The sequence below is a fragment of the Gallus gallus genome, chromosome 6 (genome assembly GCF_016699485.2).
Source record: "Gallus gallus isolate bGalGal1 chromosome 6, bGalGal1.mat.broiler.GRCg7b, whole genome shotgun sequence".
Classification (NCBI taxonomy): Eukaryota; Metazoa; Chordata; class Aves; order Galliformes; family Phasianidae; genus Gallus; species Gallus gallus.
Window position 1 is genome coordinate 12,716,360 of NC_052537.1, and position 18,614 is coordinate 12,734,973.

At 46.5% G+C, this 18,614-nt stretch overlaps 1 protein-coding gene and 1 long non-coding RNA gene across 5 annotated transcripts in view; both read left to right on the forward strand.

Annotated features, from left to right (window-relative positions):
- Positions 1-630: 630 nt before the first annotated feature.
- LOC124418396 overlaps positions 631-18,614 on the forward strand; it is a 65,357-nt gene continuing 47,373 nt past the window's right edge. The window contains exons 1-3 of the mRNA XM_046943336.1: positions 631-696; positions 3,616-3,673; positions 3,748-3,788. Of these exons, the coding sequence (XP_046799292.1) occupies positions 631-696; positions 3,616-3,673; positions 3,748-3,788 (165 nt within the window). The remainder of the gene's footprint in view (positions 697-3,615; positions 3,674-3,747; positions 3,789-18,614) is intronic.
- Positions 3,797-18,614, forward strand: part of LOC101749404 — a 130,166-nt gene continuing 115,348 nt past the window's right edge. Inside the window, exons 1-10 of one of the 4 annotated variants that reach the window (XR_005861072.2) lie at positions 3,797-4,079; positions 4,183-4,242; positions 4,542-4,750; positions 4,826-5,906; positions 6,220-6,285; positions 6,348-6,403; positions 6,489-6,610; positions 7,500-7,592; positions 8,113-8,174; positions 8,732-9,961. This is a non-coding gene — a long non-coding RNA (uncharacterized LOC101749404). Of the gene's footprint in view, positions 4,080-4,182; positions 4,751-4,825; positions 5,907-6,219; positions 6,286-6,347; positions 6,404-6,488; positions 6,611-7,499; positions 7,593-8,112; positions 8,175-8,731; positions 9,962-18,614 lie in introns of those variants that run through there. The other 3 variants (XR_005861078.2, XR_005861063.2, XR_005861048.1) reach the window with 3 other exon arrangements.

Sequence of the window (18,614 nt, forward strand, 5' to 3'; positions counted from 1 at the left end):
AAGGGAGGATCTTTTGCCCAGTGATCGTCTTCTCTTTTTGTTCATATGCCATTCTGGGTTCCATAAATTCATCTCATTTCTTCAGTTTCATTGTTCCTTTTAACAGTCACATACACATCAGGTGTTCCTTCCTGAGTAGTAGATGCCCTCAAATATAATTAAAAATAAATTTATATATATATATTTAAGGAATTCTTCACAGTGACACGTCCCATCTCTACCCGTACAGCAAAAATCCCTTCTGAGCTCCGAGATACCATTGCTGAGGGAAAAGAGTGAAAGAAGCTGATACATGATGTAGGAAGTATACCATTTATTTATCATCTCAGGATGTTCTTGTTTTATAGAGCTGCTTGTATTTTATAACTCATTGACACACGGTGGTTGGAAATGCTCACCTATTGGCTCTGTCTTGCAGTGTGTTTGCTAAATTCATTTTGTTCTGTCCTTGGCTACATTCTTTCTCATTGCAACAGTGGTCTTAAAATGGAGCTGTGGAGGTGACACTGATGGACACAGAACGTTATGGCGCTCCTGCAAATGGGCGATGCCAAGTAGGCTGTAGCAGTAGCAGAAATGGTCTCATCAGCTGCGAGGAAAAGGTTCCCTTCAGGGGATCCTCTGCCCAACATGTCAGCTGGGCAAAGGGACTGCGTGGAGAAAGGAATCCAGGACCTGAGGGAAGCGGCTGTGCTTGCAAGTGGTTAACATAGGATTTTACTATTTTTCAAGTGCTTTGTTCAAGCTGTTTATTCATGAAATGCAAGTTTATCTAAGAGCCCCGGTAGGTAAGTAGGTTTCGGCCGTGCTGAAGCTGTTTCAGGAAAGCTGGGGAAAAATAATGTTTATGCCCTGGAAGACATAATTCAGGGCGTTCATTTTGTAGTTTGAAGCTTACTTCTGTTTTGAGTTTGTTTGAAGTACTTTGAGAAATACAGTGTCAGAAAGTTGAGATTAAGAAGACATTAATTGTAGGTAAATTGATTTTGAAGTGCACATAATTCCTGCATGCCCTAATGGAACCGGCTACATAACACCAGAATAACAATACTAATGATCCAATAAAGGGATTTTTCAGGCTAACACGACATCATCGCAAAGGTTCTCCTCATCATATCATAAGATAGTAATTTTATCACGGTATGTAATATTAGTGATTATATTCCTTCAGTTCCATCACCCTTCCTGTTTCTTGTGATTATGATCCATCACAGATCGGTTTACTAAACTGTGAGTGAAGGTAGAGAGGAACAGCTGAAGAATTTTTCACATTCCTCAGTTTCCACTTTATCTTACATACTGAAGGGGAAACATTCAGATAGGTTGGCTTAGGAGGCCATCTACTCTCTTTCAGGTGTAGGACTGATTCCTCAGGGACTTCCAGATGCAAAAATTGCAATGATAACCAGACGGATGCAAATAAATACAGAGGCACTCAGAATTCCTGACATCAACTGAATCTAAACTGACAGAACGGATTTCCTTCTCATTTGTTTTTGTTTGAAACAGTGGTGCTTACTAGCACTTTTGGGAAAGCACTCAGTAAATACAGAAGGCTGAAAAAGTATTGTCTACTTTGGCTTTAATTACAACAAATGCATAAGTAAATAAATAAATTCATGAAGAAGTCTGGTCCTGTAGATAGTTTCTACTAAGAAAAGCAGGGTTATATTCTGAAAGAAAGAACAACCTTTCCCAGCATATATAGTAAAATAAAACATCCATTCTTCCATTCATCTTTTCTTAGCAATAATGTACCGTTACTCATGGCTTGCATTTACCTATCAAAAGCGTAAATGGATTAAGCCCACAAATGCTTCCCAGAGCTCCAAACTAAATAGAAGGCTCAGGAAACATCGGGAGGCAGCCCCAACTTCCACCAACACTGATCAGTTCAGGAATTTTCTGTCAAACAGCGTACAACTCGCTCAGCAATAAATCCACTTGCCCTTATTTCCAATATCCTACCCTGTTTTACTTCCCAGGAAAACAACGACAACAACAACGATACATCCCCAACCCGCAGAGCAAGGACATGCACAATGCTGGGTTTTATCCCTCTGTTAAAACAAATAAAACTACAAATCAGAACGAAAGAAAATGCTTGCAGAGTTCTCTGTCAGTTCTGTAGCCATTTACAGACCACCACCACCAAGGGCACCTCGTTGAGAAGGCTGAAACATCCCCGCCTTGTAATTGTACCACAGTTGTGAAAATAAAATTCATTTCCAAACATTTCCCTAAGATGTTCAAAGCCTGGACCGCCAAAGCAAAATGCACCAAGACCCCAGCATTTCATCTAGCTGTCTAAAATATTAAACTTTTCATATATGCCGTATTTGAATGCGTCCTTCTCCAAGTGCACTTCAGAGCGCTCGCCCCACATCAGCAACGGTAGTTCCGGCATACTGCAATTTACCGATCCCCACGGGAATGCCTGCAAGGATTCCATCTGAAGGTTTAGGCGACATCCAAAGTTAGTGGGCGCTTCAGCAGCTGAAATAGAAATGCTGTTCAGCTCCCCGGCCATCTTCTCCAGACCGTGCCTCCAATAAGAACAGTACACTTGCATGCGTTCCTGAACTACAATGGGACAGGACAGTGATTAAAGTAGTGAAGCATAGCGCAGTATCTCTCTGGTAACATACATTGTGTATGGAATGGAGCGTAAAGGGAAATGAGATGAACTTTGTACAGCTCACCTTAATTAAGTCGTGTCCTGATGGAAATTAATTTGAATGTTAATAGCATGTATAAATGTTGTCTGAGCTTTCTCTCAGTGCCCACTTCAAGCCACATGCACTGTCCCGGGTCTGTCAGTTCCGGGTGTTCACATACATTCTCCTATTCATCCAGCTGGCCGTCACTTTGTATCTTGCAAGTGATTAACAGCAAATTCTATGGACAATAAGAGTTACATCTTAGCACCTTTCCAAACATCTGCCAGCCAGCACACCACGCTTCAGCCCCACCACAGGCTTCTGAATTTCACACTGTTTCAGGAGGTTTTATTAAATTAAGACTGTGGAGCACCATGTTTTTGTCGGCCCCTAGTTTTACTTTGGTTTGTAGTCCCCCTGAGCACTGAAGGTCTGCACGTTTGTTCCAACAAGACTTATTTTTCTTATTAATTAATTTATTTTTTTTTCCTTTTTCTTTTGTTCGGAATTGGGGCGATGGAAAGCGGAGCGGAGACGCACCCAGCGGGGGCCTCTGGAAACCGTTAAGGCCGGGAACGTTCTTCGGAGGGGAGACGCTCTATCGCGCCGGTCGCGTCGGATGCAAAGCGACCCGTTTGAATTGGCACAATTACTTAACTTATCGATGAATCCCACAGTGCGGCGAGGAGAAGCGCGTAACAAACTGTACTTCAAAGTGTAATTTAAGTCCCTAATTCAGATCCGGAGTCCGCACGTCAAACTGTCAGAGCCCCGGGCCGTCCCTAACGAGGCCGGCTGCGCTAAGGAGGCAACGACTCCCAGGTGCCGCGGGGCCGCGGCCGGCCGGGCGCAGCTGCGCCTCGTCGGGAGCCGCGGGCGGGGCCCGCCCCAAAGCCTCTTAAGCTCCTCCGGAGGCTGCCGGGAGCCACGGGGGAGTTTCTGCGGTTGTGGATAGGCGACGGCGGGGGTTCTGTTTCTTTGTCGGGCCCTGGTGTTGCTGAGGCTGAGAAGCGGTACGCGGGGTTTTTTGGGGGGGACGGAGCCTTGAGGTTCTCTTTAATGTTTTCGTGGTGTCGTTTTGTTTCAGGCTGCTGTGAGCCCTTTTGCGGTAAGGACCAGCCCAAACAGGTGAGCGGTTCGGGTAGTAAGGGGACGGCGAGCGCTCGGGAGCCGCCAGGATCTCCGGAGCAGGCGGCTGTCGGACCCCGCTCTTCTCGGGGCCGGCGTTAGGTCGCCGCCGGGCTCCCCCGGCTGTGCGGAGCCGATACGGCGCCGCCGCCGCCGCCCGGCTGCCGTCGCGTTTTCGGAGGCGGCTGCCGCTCAGACCCCCGAGTTCTCGCACAGCCCCGGGGTGCTCTCAGCCCCCCTCACCCTCGGGATTTCTTTCAGCGGGTGCTTCAGTTCTTCAGGCTCTCTTCGGTAGGAGCGAACGCGATGGGGCCGTATTCGTGCAGCCTCTGTGCTGCCGGGAGAGAGAAGCGAGGCGAAGGGCTGCTGAAACAAAAGGTTTCTCGTGTTGCAGGCTGAGCGTGGGCTGCAGCAGAGGCTCTCATCGGCCCGAAGCAGTGAGCTCGTGGAAGCGGTGAGTGTTTGAGAGTCGCTCGGTAAGATCTCTCGTGCTGGGGCTCCTGTAGGGTTGCTGCTCGACTGCCTCCGTGTCTTTGGGATCGGCACGGCGCCGCCGCTGGGCTCCCGCGTGGCTTTTTAGTAGGACCGGCACGGGGCCGCCGCCCGAGACCGAGCACGATCCCGGGGTGGCCTCGGCCACTGCGGAGGGTTTTGCGGGTGCTCTCACCCATCCCGTTTCCAGCGGTGGGAGCGAGCAGGTTGGGACCGTGGTTTTTTTTTTTTCCCCGCCTCTTCCTTCCCGTGTAACTGCAGGAGCACGATTTAGGTTCCCACCGTGGAGACCTGGCAGGGCAGCTCGCACGACTGGAGTGCTGTCGTGGATGGCTTTCTGCCTTTTAGGAAAGACAGACCGGCCAGGCGGTGGAGTCTCTCTTCGAGGGAGAGAACGGGAACGTATCGAGCTCCACCTGGGGGTGAATGAAGAACCAGCGGAGCGTTTGTGCGTGAGGCTGAAGAGGCAGGTAAAAGTGGGTGACCTGAGTGGTGGTGTTGGTCACAGACCAGGGTGAGGAAGCTGATAGACCTTCTGCACACAGCTGGAAGTGGTGCCCACAGCTGTGAGGCCAGTTCTCATGGTAGGCTCCAGGAGTTTCCTGCAATGTGTCAAAGGTAAGATCTTCTGACACAGGTGATGAAGGAGGCATTGAGGAGAGGGGCTGCTGGAGCTCCCTATTGCAGAAGAGCCATTTGGGGACAGGAAGGCCAGGGGCAGCCTGGAGCGTGCCAGTCGTGAGACCACAGCGTTTGGGATCTTGTGTGGAAGCTGCAAAGCAATGAGTAGGATTGAAACACTGGACTTAGAGGGAGCCAAGTTTGTCCTCTTGAAGGGCCTACTTGGAGGTAACCCTTGCTCAAGCATAGGAAGGGGTCCTGTGAATGCTGGAGCATTACTTCGTCCATGCTGAGGTGCGCTGCGTCCCAAGGAGGAAGGAACTGCGCAGGAATGGTGGGAGACCTGCAGGGCTGACTGAGGAACTTGAAGGGGAGAAGGAAGAGAGGCTGAGGAAGGCCAAGTCCCTCTGAGTATCAGCTTTGGGAGGGAGGTCAGGGCTGATGGAAGTTTGTCAACAGGAGAGACTGGAGAAATTGCAGGCCTGTGCTTCACAAGGCAAGTAATGGAGGATGGAGGATGTGCTGGATGCCTCTTGGGTTTCAGTGGTTTCTGCTGAGAGTGCTCCTGGGGAACCTGGGGTCCTGGTGGAGAGAGTCCCTGAGGAAGGAAGGATGTCTTCCCCTCAGTTGCGGAGGAGCTGGTCAAAAGTGGTTCAGGCAGAAAGGAGGCCAGCAAATGCCTGAGCTGTAGAGGGCTATGCCTGTGCCCGCTGAGAGCTGGCAGCGGTGACTGGCAAATGGCGCTCTCTGTCACTTTTCCCTGCTGTTTCCTGTGGGAAAGGTACCTGAAGACTGGAGGATGGCGGATGCCACCGCAGCCTTCAGAAAGGGTGTGGAGGATGGCGTGTGCAACTTGGAGGTAGGTTGGCCTCACCTCACCTCTGTTCCTGGGGAGGTGACGCAACAGCTTGTTGCAGGTGTCATTGCCATGTGACCGGAGGAGAAGGAATTTGCAAGGAGCCGTCCAGGTGGATGGACAGAGGAGAAGTCATGCTGGACCAAAAGGTAGCTTTGTGCATTGTCTTGATTGTGCAGTGAGAGGAGAGGAGGGTGGCAGATAGCAATGCCTGCTGCGCAGGAGCCGAGTTGACGGGGATGAGTGGCGTGTGGCAGTAGGGGGGCAGTGTGCATGTTTGGTATCACCAGAATTCCTCTTTAAAGAGGAAGAAGAATGATTTCCCTGTGAGCGGGATGGGAGAGGAGTGCCCGGGGAGGTAGCGGAGTCCGGTTCCCCGGGCCCCGTTCCAGTTGCGTGCGGGTGCTTTGCAGTGGGGCCTTGGCATTCTGTCTGGCTGTGTGATCTGTGCTCTTGTTGCAGGGTGAAGGCTGCAGAGAGGCTTGGCTGGAGCAGGTGTGCAGTTTTCCCAGGGGTGGGATGAAGGAGGTGAGAGAGGGGGAGCCCCAGGCGCGCCCCCTTGGAGGTGGTTGATGGAGGTCTCTGTGCAGGTTCAGGCTGGAGGCAGGATCCTGGCGGTGTGAGTGGGGCGCCCCTGTGGAGCAAGGTGAGCTGCATGTTACCTGTGAGGTGGGTGGTGCCCCTGGGCCCGAGGCAGCGGCTGTGTGGGTGATGATGTGCTTTTGTGACAGGGTGGAAGGTGCGTGGCAGGTCCTGTCCCGGAGGAGTGGAGTTAAGGGTCCTGGCGTGGCTGATGTCCTGCATGGAAGATGGAGATCCTGGGAGCTGCGAGGAGGAGGAGCAGAGCCAGCAGGTAGGCCTGGGGTGTTGTGCTGTCTTGGCTCTGTTTGTGTCTGCTTAGGTGGCCGGCTGGCTTTGGTGCGTCAGAGGTTTGTGTTGGTGATGTGGCAGGCTTGTTTGCTGGTGGTCTTGTGGTGGGGCTTGTCTTTTTTTTTGGTTAGGAGGCTGGTGGTAGAAAGTGGCTTGGGTGGTTTTGGTGTGGAAGGTGGAGTTGGCTTTGTGGTGTGCTGGTTGTTGGGTTTGGTGGTGGTTTTTCTTGGGAGCTGTCTGGCTTTATTTGGTTGTTGGCAGTACAGTGGGAGGCTGGTGTGGTGGTCTCTTTTGTCTTCTGGTGGCCTTTGGTGTGTGTGTGTTTTGAGGCTGGTGGAGGGAATGTCTTGTGGCTGGTTGTGTTGGGTATGAGGTTGGTTGTGTGGGCAGTAGTGTGGTGTTTGTTTTGGAGCTGTGTGGTGAAACAGCCAAGAGCAGAGCCTGCCCTGGGGGTGGGCTGTGCTCTTGGCTGGTGGTGGGGGGCTGTGGAGTGGGGGTTGCACTATCTCAAAGAGATTATTTTTTTTGGGTGGGAGGTGGGGATGGTCAGTCTCGGAAGTGCAGGAGGGGTGGGAGGAGCTCCCCCTGGGGGGGTGGGGAGCAGGGGGAGGGGGAGAGCCCCCTCCTGAGTGGGAGGGGGCTCTCCTTCCTCCCTGCCCTCTCCACTCAGGGGGAGCCCCCTCCTGGGTGGAGGGAGGGGGCTCCCCCTGAGTGGGGGGGAGGGGGGGTGTGCCCCCTCCTGGGTGGAGGGAGGGGGCTCCCCTGGGTGGGGGGGAGAGGTAGTGTCCCCCCCTGGCTGGGGGGCTCCCCTTGTGTGGGGGAGTGGGGGGGCCCCCCTCCTGGCAGAGATGTCTCTTCCCTGGGTGCTGGAGTGGCTCCTGTGTGGCGATGGCTGCTTTGTGTGGTGCTCCTGGGCTGGAAGGAGGAGGAGAAAAAAGTTTTTAGTGTGGTTCTTCAAAGCTCAGGTAAGCTCCCTTGGAACCAACTCCTCTTGTTGTGACTTAAGAGGTTGCTTGTGCTCTGTAGTCGTGGACTGCACCCTGGGGGGGTTGAGGGAAGTGGCTGGAGGTCATGTTTACTCCCTCACACCACAGGCATACCATCTCTAGCTATGCAGGATGGATACTGTAGCAGCCTAAGTAGACTGAGACCCTCAGGAAGGAGGGCAGCTGCTGCTCTGCTCTCTGACTTTAGCATGCTGCTCTTGGAGGGGAAAAACTCAGACAAATGGGAAAATTAAAGGAGGGAAATGCTGATGACCTCTCCCTGTTGTGACAGGTCTCTAACAAGGCCAACTTGGTGTTGTGTTTATAAAAATGAAGATGTCTCCTTGTGGGGATAAGGCATAATACTAAAGAGCATGCCTCTCAAAGTGCACTGGGTTGAATTAGTGGATGGGAGACTTGAAACTTAAAAATGGGTGACTTTGTAATAGTGGGAAAACCAGGTCTCCTGTTTGAGAGAGGTCTTCCTCTTGCTTTACAGTTTCCCTTCAGCAAGAAGCTATGGGGAGCTTCTAGGTCTAATGCTGTTCCTCTGCTTTTGAGGTATGCCCCTGAAATACTGGTACTGGAGTCAGCCTCTGCGGGGTCTAAGTGGGTGCTGAGGGGTCCTTTCTCTGGAAGAACTACTGGCTGGTGACGGCTTCTTGTAAAGATGGTTTCTACTGTGGGTGGAAAGGCTCTGTTCTACATGTGGGAACGGGGATGCCTAAGAATATCTGTGCTAAAATGGAATGGGTAGGAAGCTAAAGCTCTTGTAGTTGAAGGGGATACCTGTCTGCCTCCAGCTTAAAACAAAAGTGCAATAAATCCTTACTTACCACAAAAAAAAGAGGGGGCACCTGCTATTTCTGTGCTTGGGGCTTCTTCCTTCCCTGGCTGATGCCATTGGTTCAGCAATCTTGAGGGATGAGAAAGGGGAGAAAAATGATGCCTTTGGCCAGCTGTTTAGCATTGCATGTTCTGTAAAATAAATAAAAAGTGAGCCTTATGTCAATAACAAATGCTTACAAATCATCTACTTCAACAGTACAATCCCTCAGACTCACTTCACTCACCAGATGAAATCTCTGAGGATCTTTCCTGTGTCTGTATTGTTGCAGCTGAATTTCTGCACGGCAGCCTTTCTCGAATGCGGTACGGCTTCCCTGGCTTGAAGATGGGTGTGCTGTCCTGAGGGAGGAGCAGTGTTGGCTGTCTTACAGTGACCTTCTGCTTTCCTTTAAGAAGAGTCCACTAAGAACTGTATCGGGTTTCTCAGTAGGTAACTCAGGAGAGGGCTTCTCGGTGAAATCCTTTGTGTTGAATTGCAGTAAGTTGAGTATGTGAACCTTCCTCCCAAACTGAGACCGAACGCCAGCAAAAATGCCAAATATGTTGTCCTGTTTCCCTTTATAACAGAAGATGTGGTACTTTGCTGGGGTTACGCCTTTGTGTTCAATGTTTGTATGCAGTATATTGTATCCTCATGTGGGAGTCTGCCGTTATTAACTGCACTGTTAATAACTGTTATTATTAATATATTAATATAAACTGTAAATTAATAACAAAAACTGTAATTATTAATAAATTTACAGTTTATAATCCAGTTGTGCTGTGATAGAAGTTCAGCAGCTGGATAATGCAGGATAGAAAATGGAGTTGACAGAGATGCAAAACTACTCTCCTACTGCCTTGACTTGAACTGTGTCTCAGTGTGCTATTACTCTGCCTCCTTAGTGCAAGCAGATGTACCATGAGGAAGGGCTGTTTTCTGATGTGGGATTTAGTTCTTGGGCCTGCTTTCCTGACAAGGGTTTTCTTTACCTACTCCCATGGATGATAAATGCTTTGAACTAGACCAGAGGATAAGACTTCCTGCTTTTGTAACCCAGGCTTTCTCTTGAGCAGGAGGCTGTCACTGGAACACACAGGAACAGTCAGAGCAATTACTGCATTGGACTGTCTGAGCTGAAAGTTGATGGTGCATCCCTCTGGTAGAGGGAATGCAAAAAAGAGAGGTCTTGAATCAGTAGTGAGTTTATTGCTGAAGAGCAAAGATTTATATCTCACCCTAAGCTGGGTGTTTTTCACTGCCACATGCCCAGTCATTTCACTATGCCCATGTTCTGCCTGGTACCACTCTGGCTACCTTCTACCACTAACAACCAGAATGGCTGAGCAAGGAGTACTGTTGGCAGCTAGGAAGCCTAAAACAGCCAAAAAGCCCTTCTGTTGCTTCCTTGTGTGTTCTGTGGGGGTGCACAGTCAGAAGAGAGCTTCCACCATGCATACCAGTCCTTATAAAGTATCTTTCCTTCTGAACACCAGTACGGACTCCCTTTCACTGTCTCTTTTAGCTGGAGACCTGGGCTGTGCATCTGTGTTCCTCCATCTACAATGAGAAGAAAGGGTTTTTTTTTTTTAATTTTGTTGTTGTAACAAATAAAAATCAAGGGAGCTTGGCAACTGTGTTTGACTGTGAGTGGTTCTAGAAGTCTGACCTTTGTTCTTCTGTCATTCATATTGAACACTGATCCCTAGGTGCACAGTGCACAAGGAGGCTCTAACCTTCTCCAGTTTCTACACTCCCTTGAAGTAATTATGGCCATAGTCATTTCCCTTCCACATCAACATTGGTTACTGTACTGAGCAGATAAATCCCTTCCCCCAAACCTATGTGGCTGCATGACAAACCATGGGGACTCCATGTGGAAATAACAGTAAAAATAAGCCATCCAGGGCTAAGAGGTCTTTCAAACTTGATGTGATATGTCTGTTCCTCAGGGGTTCGTATGGTCTTGTGTACTGGACACTGCAAAAAACAGTAGCAGAAGCAGTGAAACTAAGGGAAGAGGAAGGTTTCAGATATCACCTTGCAAAGCTCATTGCTCACAGCATAAGCTCTTCAGACTACCTCGACACACGGGCCTTGGAGAAGTCAGGCACAAGCGCTTATCCTTCTAAATGCCTTTCCCAAGAGCTGAGACCCCACAAACTTCACACACCTAGCAAAAGCACACAGGAATGCGTCTCCAAGGAGGAAAAGCGAGCTCGCCTGTCAGTACTGCCAGGGAAGACAGTGGTGGAGACTGTTGGGCTGATGCCCTCTTGTGTTGTTTTAAATGCTAGTCCGCTAAAGTAGGATGATCAAACAAATGTACATTCCTAAAGTCATCCTCTGACTCACTGAACCCTCTTCTCTATTTTTCCCCCTCTAAGTCAGAGTATTTTACTTTTTTGTCCTAAACAAAAATTATCTAGGAAATATCCTTTTTGGCAGCCCAAATTGTTAGCAGCACAGAACATTCTCTGCTCACAGAAGCCTTAGTTCTATTTATCCCACAGAAGGTACGTGCCGTTAAGAAGGCCTACCTGAAGAAACAGACAAGAATTTCAGTAGTTTTGAGAAAGCTGAATTTTCATTTAAGATTTTTTCAGGGATCGCAAGGCTAGACTTGCACCGAGAGGAAATGAAGTTAGCCAAGCGGCATTATTTCAGACAGGTTCTGCTTCTGCAACATTCAATATGCTTCACAGCTTTCAGTTAACTCGGGCAGAGGAGGCTCATTATGAAATTACTACATAAAATTGAGTACAGCACTCCATGTGCAGAAGAAAAAAGAATTTTATGTATGTATGTATGTATACACATTCTGAAATGCTGAGTTAGAAAGGAGCATGAAAGGGGCTCTTTAAGGATGCCTTTCTGAGAGCACAAGAGTTCTCCAGCCCCCAGCAGTTCAGATGAAACTGATCTCGGCAGGAGATTTAAAAACAAACAAACATAGAACAGGGAGGGATTTCTACAGGTACACTGCTCGCAGGAGAAAGGAACAAGGAAAGCATACTCACTCTCATAAGTGAGAAAGGGCAACGACAGACAGAGGGAAGGCTGAGGTGCTCAAGGAGCTCTTCAATCTTTGCTGGCAGTCAGGATTTCCATAGCTCTCATGTCCCTAAACCTCTGGCCAGGGACTGGGGGAATCAAAATCCCTCACCCAGTAAGAGAAGAGCGAGTCTGAGACCACCCAATGAGTCTGAGTGTGTACAAGGCTATGGGGCCTGATAACACGCATCCCAGGGTCAGGGCCTTGCTAGATATGAGCGCAGACCAGGAGAAGAACTCACTGAGGTCAGCCTTACAGAGAACTTGAGGGTTCCAGTGTACTAGAAGCTCCGTGTGAGCCAGCAGAGTGCACTTCCAGCCCAGAAAACCAAGGGTATCCTGGGCTGCAACAAGAGAGGGAGGCGATTGTCCCCCTCTACTCTGCCCTGGAGACCTGTGCCTAGGGCCCTCAGCATGAGAGAGAACGTGGAGCTGATGGAGTGGGTCCAGGGGAAGGCCACAAAGACGAGCAAAGAGCTGCAGCACTCCTCCTATCATGAAAAGTTGACAGAATTGGATTTGCTTACCTAGGAGAAGAAAATGCCTCATTGTGGCTTCTAGTACTTGAAGGGAACTTATAAACAGGAGGGGGACTAACTTTTTATGGGGTCTGTGTAACACTGTAACATGATGGAAAGTACACCAATAACAGCAAGGTGGCATAGCCCATGGCTGCAGCAAATGAGAACAAGAACAAGCCCAAGCACAGCAGCAGCAGCAGCAGCAGCGGGTGCAGAAACAAACAAAAGCAGCTGCTTACCTTCAGAAGGCCTCTAGGAATCAGGAATTACAAGCAAGACACCCTCACCTCCACTGCTGACCCTTAAATGAGGCCTGGGAAGGTGCAGATCCTGGCTCCACCCCTCCCGGTCACTCAGCTGCATTGTGTGCACCTGAGTTCCCCTGGGTTGGCCCTGCCTTCCCACCAGGTGCGCAATCACCTGTTCAAGGTGTGATTTGGCATTTCCACTACGACCTGATAGTGACAGGACAAGGCGGAATGGCTTTAAACTAAAAGAGAGGAGATTTAGGTTAGGTATCAGGAGACAGGAATTTCTTTCTCGAGGTACTGAGGCACAGGCATAGGATGCCCGGGGAGATTGTGAATAACTTGTCTCTGCAGGCGTTCGAGGCCAGGATGGATGGGGCTCTGAGCAGCCCAACTGAGTGGGTGGCAGCCCGGCCCGTGGCAGAGGTGTTCGAGCTCAATGATCTTTGAGGTCTGAGCCATACTGTGATAGAAATCAGTCAACAGAGGCCAAGCCAATTGTTTTTTGGTTTTTTTTTCTTGCATCACATACAACAACATAAGCCATTCCTATGTTAAGAGCAGAGCACTGATGTGGTTTTTGGTCAGGTTGTCTTTTGAGGACATTCTATTCATCTTTGAAAAAGTACTCATTGTACAAGCGAAGTGTTTGTCCCTCTGGCAATTTTCAAGTCCCCAGCGAGGCAGTGTTCAAGTTAGTCAGTGGTCACATCGCTGGACTCATGAATGGTTTATTAACTTTTTCAAGCTAGTATTCTAACAAGTAAAAAAATACAGACCATAAACTCCCCTTGAAATACGACAGCACAGTTGGTAGACGGACTATATAAGCAATAAAATAAATAAACAAATAAATAAAGCTGCACGACACAAACCTACAAAATAAATCACCTTCCCTATTGTCAAGGTAAGCGTAGATAGGGTATGTAATATCACATAGGTTGCGTTACCAATTCACTGCAGAAGCTTACCAGTTACCATGGAAGTCATGTTCTCTGGCTTCATTTTGTAACAGTTTCCAGGTTAATTGGCAGTGAGTAATTAGTCACAGCTACTGATTAATTAACTGATTCTAAACTAAGTTAGAAGAATGAAGGGACTGCTACCTATTTCTTACTCTAGGGGAGACAGATATCGAGACGCGCGGTTCCGCTTTGTCCAGTGGTACCTAAAAGTGAACTGGCTTCAATCACAATGAGAGCAAAGCTCAAAGCTACTTGTGTTCAATCTACTTCTTTCCAGTGAAGTGGCTGAGTGTCTGTGAACGGTTTCTGATGCTGCGGTGAGTTGGGCGCAGCTATCAGACGCGCTCCCGCCAGGCCATTCTCTTGGTGTACCTATTCTTTGGGAACTGAAGCTTGAATTCTCTGGGTAACAAAAGAATGAGGAGATCGCTTACAAATTCTGCTGTGAGAAATATAGACTGGGCTTGGGAAATTTTACTGACTGTCAAGTAAAATAAATACTTACTAATCTGAGTAGGAAAAAAGCATTATTTGCAGGATTTCCTAAATAATAATAATAATAATAATAATAATAATAATAAACTAGTATGACTTGGATGTGATACTGGAAAGAGAGCACTTTAATATGAGTTTAGAAAACAGATAACTGGGTAGACCATAGGTTTACGTCTCAAAAGCCTTGAAAAATGATCACTGTCTAAAAGAAAGAAAGAAAAAAAAAAAAAAAAAAGAGAGAATGAAAAGTTAAAAAAGCTCTTGTGGTCAGCCTGTCACATATTTCAGTGAGAAACTCTACAGGAAAGTTGGTTCCCCCTGCTCGCTCCGGCTGTGGGGTTAGAACCTCATTTCCTGTAACCGAAGTCTTGTGAATAAAAACGTAGTCAAGCCTCTGCCCTTTATCGTCTACAAAGAAGGCTGTGAAACTCTTTTGTCCCATTCAACTCATCAAAGGTACGCAGAGAACATTTGAATAAATTTGATCTTCTTCAATTTGATCTTGGCTCATTGCTCTGGATTTTGTAGCCAGCGTAAAACTGCCGCCTTCACTTGTCCTCAGAAAGTCGAGCTGAGAGTTGACTTTACTCTGTATAGGGAAGTTATTAATTCTGTAACATTTATTGTTTTTTGGGTTTTTTTATTCTTGTTTTTTTGTGTTTTTTCTTGTAGATGATAGAGATCTCAAACAAAGGTCGCTGTTTAAGACTGTGTGACGTTCAACGGCAGAATCTGGAACACTCACCCATAGCAGGGCACATCTGAATCAGTGTGAGACATGATTACATTTAGTAACATAATACATTATCTCCTCAAGAGTTTCTGCTAGAATCCAGACTCTAAACGAAGCTTTGGGTCCCTCACATTGCCCTGTCATGGGCCATAATGTAGTCTTTTATCATCGTACTTTTCAATTAGATCATGACTTTTAACATGCAGAGTTGGAAATTCTGGTTACCCATGAAAAACTATTAAAAGATAGTGCCTGGAAAACATAGAAGCCATCCAAACACTCTGGTGCTGTAGGACATATGTCCCTGTGCAGCTCTCCCATGGGAAGGGTGTCGTCGCTTCCAGGCTTTTGTGGCAATCAGTACCTACGTGGCTGCTTAACAGGCAGAAGCCCTAATAATAAGGTGAGTGAAAGGGCAGCTGGGTGCAGTTTCTTCTGCTGCCTTCAAGAAATGTCTTCTTGCTGGGGGTGGAGTAGATGAAACTGGTATTTCTTAACCAGTATTTCTTTTGAATGACAGATCACTTTATAACACAAAAAGAAAAACAAACAAACAAACAAACAAACAAAAAACCAATGCATGTAAAAGTGAATTAGAGGAGGCAGTACTGCTTGTGTTTTAAACTTCCTTTTTTTTTCTATCCTTTTCAGCATCTCATTAGAAGAGCAGTAAACGGTTCTGTCACTGATTTGGAAAATGTTGAGACGAAGCAGCGTTTCCCCTCGTGGGAGACTCAGGATCCCTCAAAAACATCACTAACGTGTTCCTTCAGGTCAGCCAGGCCCCTAGCGCTTCGGTTTCTTATCTGGAATCCCAGCGAAACAGACTCAAGTGCCTCCCTGCAGAAGGTTGATTTTGGGAGGCTCGTTCTCTTCATTAGGTGAGAATTTGTGCATTGGATGAAGGAAAGGTTAGGGGTGAAAGTTGTCTGAAAACATTCATTTTTACGAACTGAAAATAAAGATGAAGAGAAAGGAGGAAAATAGTTCTAGTAGAACATTTTTCAGCAGCGGTCCCTTGTGTGGAAATACTTCCAACAATCTGTAGTCTAAAGTTTGCTGTCTAAACCTCACGTTAGAGGAACAAGGTTCTGCTGGCTTTGGGAACATCTCTGAAGCCATGTGTAACCTACCATCACAGCATTTTGATGAGAGAGAAAACTGATGAGCTTTATTTCCCACTTATTTACCATTTACAATTTTGCCATCTTTACTTTTCTGTCTTTTTTCACATAGGCAGTGGAGGGTTCTGAAGAACAGCTTGTTTAGCTCCTGGAAAAAAAGAAAACCCACACCCATTTTACAAAATCCAGTCTGTTGTGAACTTCATTCTTAGTATTTAACCATACAAGCAAAACATTTATAACAATGCATAAAGCAGGAAATTAATGTAAAGGCCGCTAAGCTGTCAGAAGAAAGGGTGACCTTTGATGTTGGAAATCACGGGAGGTTTCCCCGGTTCTGCATGGGTACGTCATGGAGTGCTTCACTCGAGGCATTTTAAGTCTGTGATCCTTATGTATTTATTTATTTTTAAAGGCAAATTTAGATGTATGCTCTACGTACGTGTCACTGTAAGACACAATGGAAGAAAGGTGAAGTGCACTACGTATCATTTTCCAAAATAAAGACTAACGACAAAAACAGTGCTGTATTTTATTAAATAGGCTGAATGCTGCTCTATCACTTTGTCAGTTCCCAGCAGAAAATACCTTCTTCAGCGAAAAGCAAGATTTTCAGGGTTTCACTCTAATGGCAACGGTGCCAAAAAAAGAAAGAAGGAATACAATTTTTGTGTGTCTCATCAAGTATATAGACTTTGCTTGCTGAATATTTACTTTTGTTTTCCTCAGTCTCACTCAGTGTCAAATGAAACATTTAATGTAAAACAATTTACTCTACATTCATTTCACAAAAAGAAAAAGTTCCTTCTGTTTCCTCACTCCATGAGGGGATACAATACATACAAGATGCCTGTACAATAAATACAAGACACCTATGAAAACCCCCAGCTACGTAACGTGGCGCATCTAGGATAGTTCTGCATTTTGGCCTCAAACCACAGTTTTGCAGGAACCCTCTCTGTTTCTATGAGCTATTCACTAGAGTAAACTCTGTAAACGTGCCTTTTTACATCACCCTCGCAACGGAGATATTTGAAGGACTTTCAAAACATATCTCCATCTTTGACGCGCTGCATAAAGAGATACTGCACGCTAACACGCCTTTATTGACAGTGGTATCACAGCTACTTCAGCTGTCAAATTATGCTTCATGAAATGCTAAGATAAAAACAAAATCAGTACGGCTTCCTTAAAAATACAGGTGAGTCCTCCTAACTTCTACCCTGTTCATCCAAAGTCACGAAAAGCAGAGTTCAACACTTAAGCCAAGACAAGCAAAATGACGCTTGTAAATTCTCGGTTCCTGCAAGGATGACACCACAAACCATGGACAGTACTGTAGGACTGCTAAATAGCCCTCGGAAGGAATAACACCTAAACGTGCCTGTTTCCTTACAGATGTTCTGGTGGCTTATTTCTGAGAAATCCAACAAATACAAAACTCTATTAGCTCGGTTCTTTAAATCTGTCCTTTCAATATTGCTTTTCTTTTCCTTTCAAAGGCTTGGATGAGCTTGCTGAGGTTGAACAAGAGTACAAAACCTGTGAGTTAAATGGGTGGAACAAAACTACAGCTAGTGCACCTTACCGAGCCAAGATTCGTGACCTGATCTTCCATCTTTTACACAAAATGAGTCAGATATTCAGCTTGCTGCCACAAGTAATTCACACATTCTCCAATTCCTCGTATAGAAAGAAGGTTTTCTTCTAAGGGATTATTCCAATGTGTAAAATCAGTGAATTCACCTGTACAGTAAAGAAATACTTTCAATAATTTCATGCAAAACTTTTCTTTAAGCAGTGCCTTGGGTCAATCTTTCCATGTGAGAGCTGCATCAGTAAAAGTTCTCATTTCAGTACATTTCTGACTTATTTTTTATAATTTAGTTTAAAAGTTCAAGTCATCCAACCAAAGCTGTGACAACAGGAATAACAGCCTCGTGGCATAACAGCAGTAGGATTTAGGCACCTGTGGAGGGAGAAACACTGAAGATTTCACTGTGGGTTCAGGATCGGCCAAACATTTACATCCCTTTCTTGTTTTAAGACCAGAATGCACCTTCGTGGGATTTATTTCTTCCTTAGGTCTCAGTAACAAAGTATGCACTGAGTGACCTAAGCCTTTAAGGGGGAAAATGGTCTCAGTCAAGCACTGGATTATTATAAATAATAATAATAAAAGCCTTTCAGTAAGGAAAAGCTGAGCGTTCTTTTTGAATGCAAACATAATAATTAATAATAATAATAATAATAATCCGTGGCACGGGACCCAAAGTTCAGGGATATGTTATCCATTTTCTGGGCAGGTTTAGAACTTTGGGTCTTACTCCTGCATACACGGATTCTTCTCTAAAGAAATGAATATCCCTTCAGTAAGACAGAACAAAACCCGAGACCCTCTTTGGATTGCAAATCCAGAAGCATTCGACCCTGCGGTTCTGCCAAGCAGTGTGAAACACCGTATTTGTATCCACCACACGGAGCTCCCGCCCGAGTTTTTTCTCCGCGCTGAGCATCAGTCTGCAATCTTCGGTAGTTTCGGTAGAGGGCAATACAATAAAGCCATTCATAGAAGGCTCTTCGAGGCAGCTGCCGTAACTGGCTCCCACAGAACGCCTCAGGCTTTCTTCTTGTTTTGGATTGGTGTTCTAATGCCAAATATTTACAATTGAATCTTTTTTCGATCCCGGAAACGCTCATACTGCTTATTTCTTCTTTGACAGCACAAACGCAAAGGCGCGTTCTCAGTGCCTGAAAACATCTCTATGCAAAAATCAAGATATAACTCTCTTTGCTACCTTTTTTTTTTTTTTTTTTTTTTCTTTTTTGTCTCATTTTCAGCCATCCGTTTCAATGTAAACGTTACAGTATACCTCACATCCGTAAGGAGTCTTTACATTCATATGTAGTTTTAAAAAGTCTCATAGGAACCTCTTGCAGTAGATTAATGGGCACATCGGAAGCAAATCAACTGGAAGTATGGGATAAGTGTTATTTAATTCTCCCTAGGGCTTTGCTATTCACACACTCCT